Below are 1518 nucleotides of genomic sequence, written 5' to 3' on the forward strand. Positions count from 1 at the left end.
ATAGGTAGGGCAATGTCCACTTTTGGTGTAGGTCAAGATTTCTGAAAACACCCGAAATCTGGGTTAGCCCGCTTGTCCTTAAAAGCAACCGATTACTGTACCTAAAATCAGAGAAAAAGCTGCCCAATGACATAAAAAGATTTCCATGTCTATCTATTACTGCTGACATATCGTGACCCATTACGTCACAATTGCTTACTCTTAAACCAAAGCTCACGAACTTGGGTCATCATATCGCCCAAGAGTGAACGATTTTGGTAATTGTAGTAGGCGGTAGTAGTCATCTGAATAGCGACAGGTAATCACCCTCTTTAACGTTTAATGGCCCGCTCGGAAAGACATGTAGGTGGGTGGGACCATAATTTAAGCTTCTTCAAGCCACTGATCTCGATCTCAACGCGTTTTTACCCGATTTCATCGCTTTCACACCTTTGCTCCTGGGCCTCAACACTGCAAGGTTTTTCTTTGAAAGTTGGCGCAAGGCATGAAAAAACTTGACAAGCTCTTAAGTTTAATGTAGTAAAGAGTTTTATGGCGTTAGCAAATACATAAGATCATATTATGAGCGCGTATAAGCTCTCGTTTAGATTTTTTTTAAAAATTGGAAAGTCCCCAAAAGACACTTGTAATGACTTATTATGCTAATAGGAGTTAATTTAACTAGGGTAACAAAATAGCTGTTATATTGTAGGATGTACCATGTGACCTGTCTGTTATTTGTTACAGCAGGCTGTTGGCGGATGCTCTCGTGTAGTTTCCTCCTTCTTTCTTATCAAACATCTATCGTTTTCATCTCTCGTCTTTCTTTTTGTGTTTGTCACTCTCTTGTACACATCTAATCTTCGACTCTTATATTACCTGATAGTGTTGCAAGTGCCGAAAAACACTTGCTATAATTTGGTACGATTATTAACTATTACAATTCAAAACTTTTGTTAACTAGAAAATTGCATACTTCAATTATTTTTTAAAGTTTATTTCTTGTACTGTATCGGATAACATTGGGAATGGCGGGGGGAGGGAGGGGGTATTTTAAAAAAATTACCAAATTTCACCAAAAGTTGCAATACCGTTGTAAAGACAGCATGCAAAACTGGAACCCTGTTAGTGGAAAAATATGGAAGCCTTTCTATTTTACGTAATAAAATCTTACTAAACGAGACTAATTTATTACGACATCTGTAAAAACAGTATGGAAAAGAGCAACCTTTACATAATATTCCCCTCGGTTGCTTGACCAGGAATGGTGATTCTATCCTTTCAAACCCCTCACAATTACCTGTAACTACACAGAAGACAGTTATAATAGCAAACGATGTATATATAGATGAAGAATTTAAAAAGTCGCAACCCCCCCCCTCCCCTTTAGTATCCGAGCAGCATTTACTCACACATTGCTCCGAGTCATCAGGTAGAACTGGACTGCTGCAGGAAGTGTCGTCAGACGATTAGAGCCAAGAAACCTGACAAATGATAATAATAATAATTAATAACAACAAGAACAACAACAATAATAAT

At 37.8% G+C, this 1518-nt stretch overlaps 1 protein-coding gene across 1 annotated transcript in view; it reads right to left on the reverse strand.

Annotated features, from left to right (window-relative positions):
• The window catches only part of LRRTK (leucine-rich repeat receptor tyrosine kinase), a gene marked incomplete at its 3' end in the record, with an annotated part of 149291 nt that overhangs the window by 38065 nt on the left and 109708 nt on the right, over positions 1–1518 (reverse strand). The window contains 1 exon segment of the mRNA NM_001245993.1: positions 1391–1462. Coding sequence (NP_001232922.1) covers positions 1391–1462 — 72 coding nt within the window.

The sequence above is a fragment of the Aplysia californica genome, unplaced genomic scaffold, assembly GCF_000002075.1.
Source record: "Aplysia californica isolate F4 #8 unplaced genomic scaffold, AplCal3.0 scaffold00067, whole genome shotgun sequence".
Taxonomy (NCBI): Eukaryota; Metazoa; Mollusca; class Gastropoda; order Aplysiida; family Aplysiidae; genus Aplysia; species Aplysia californica.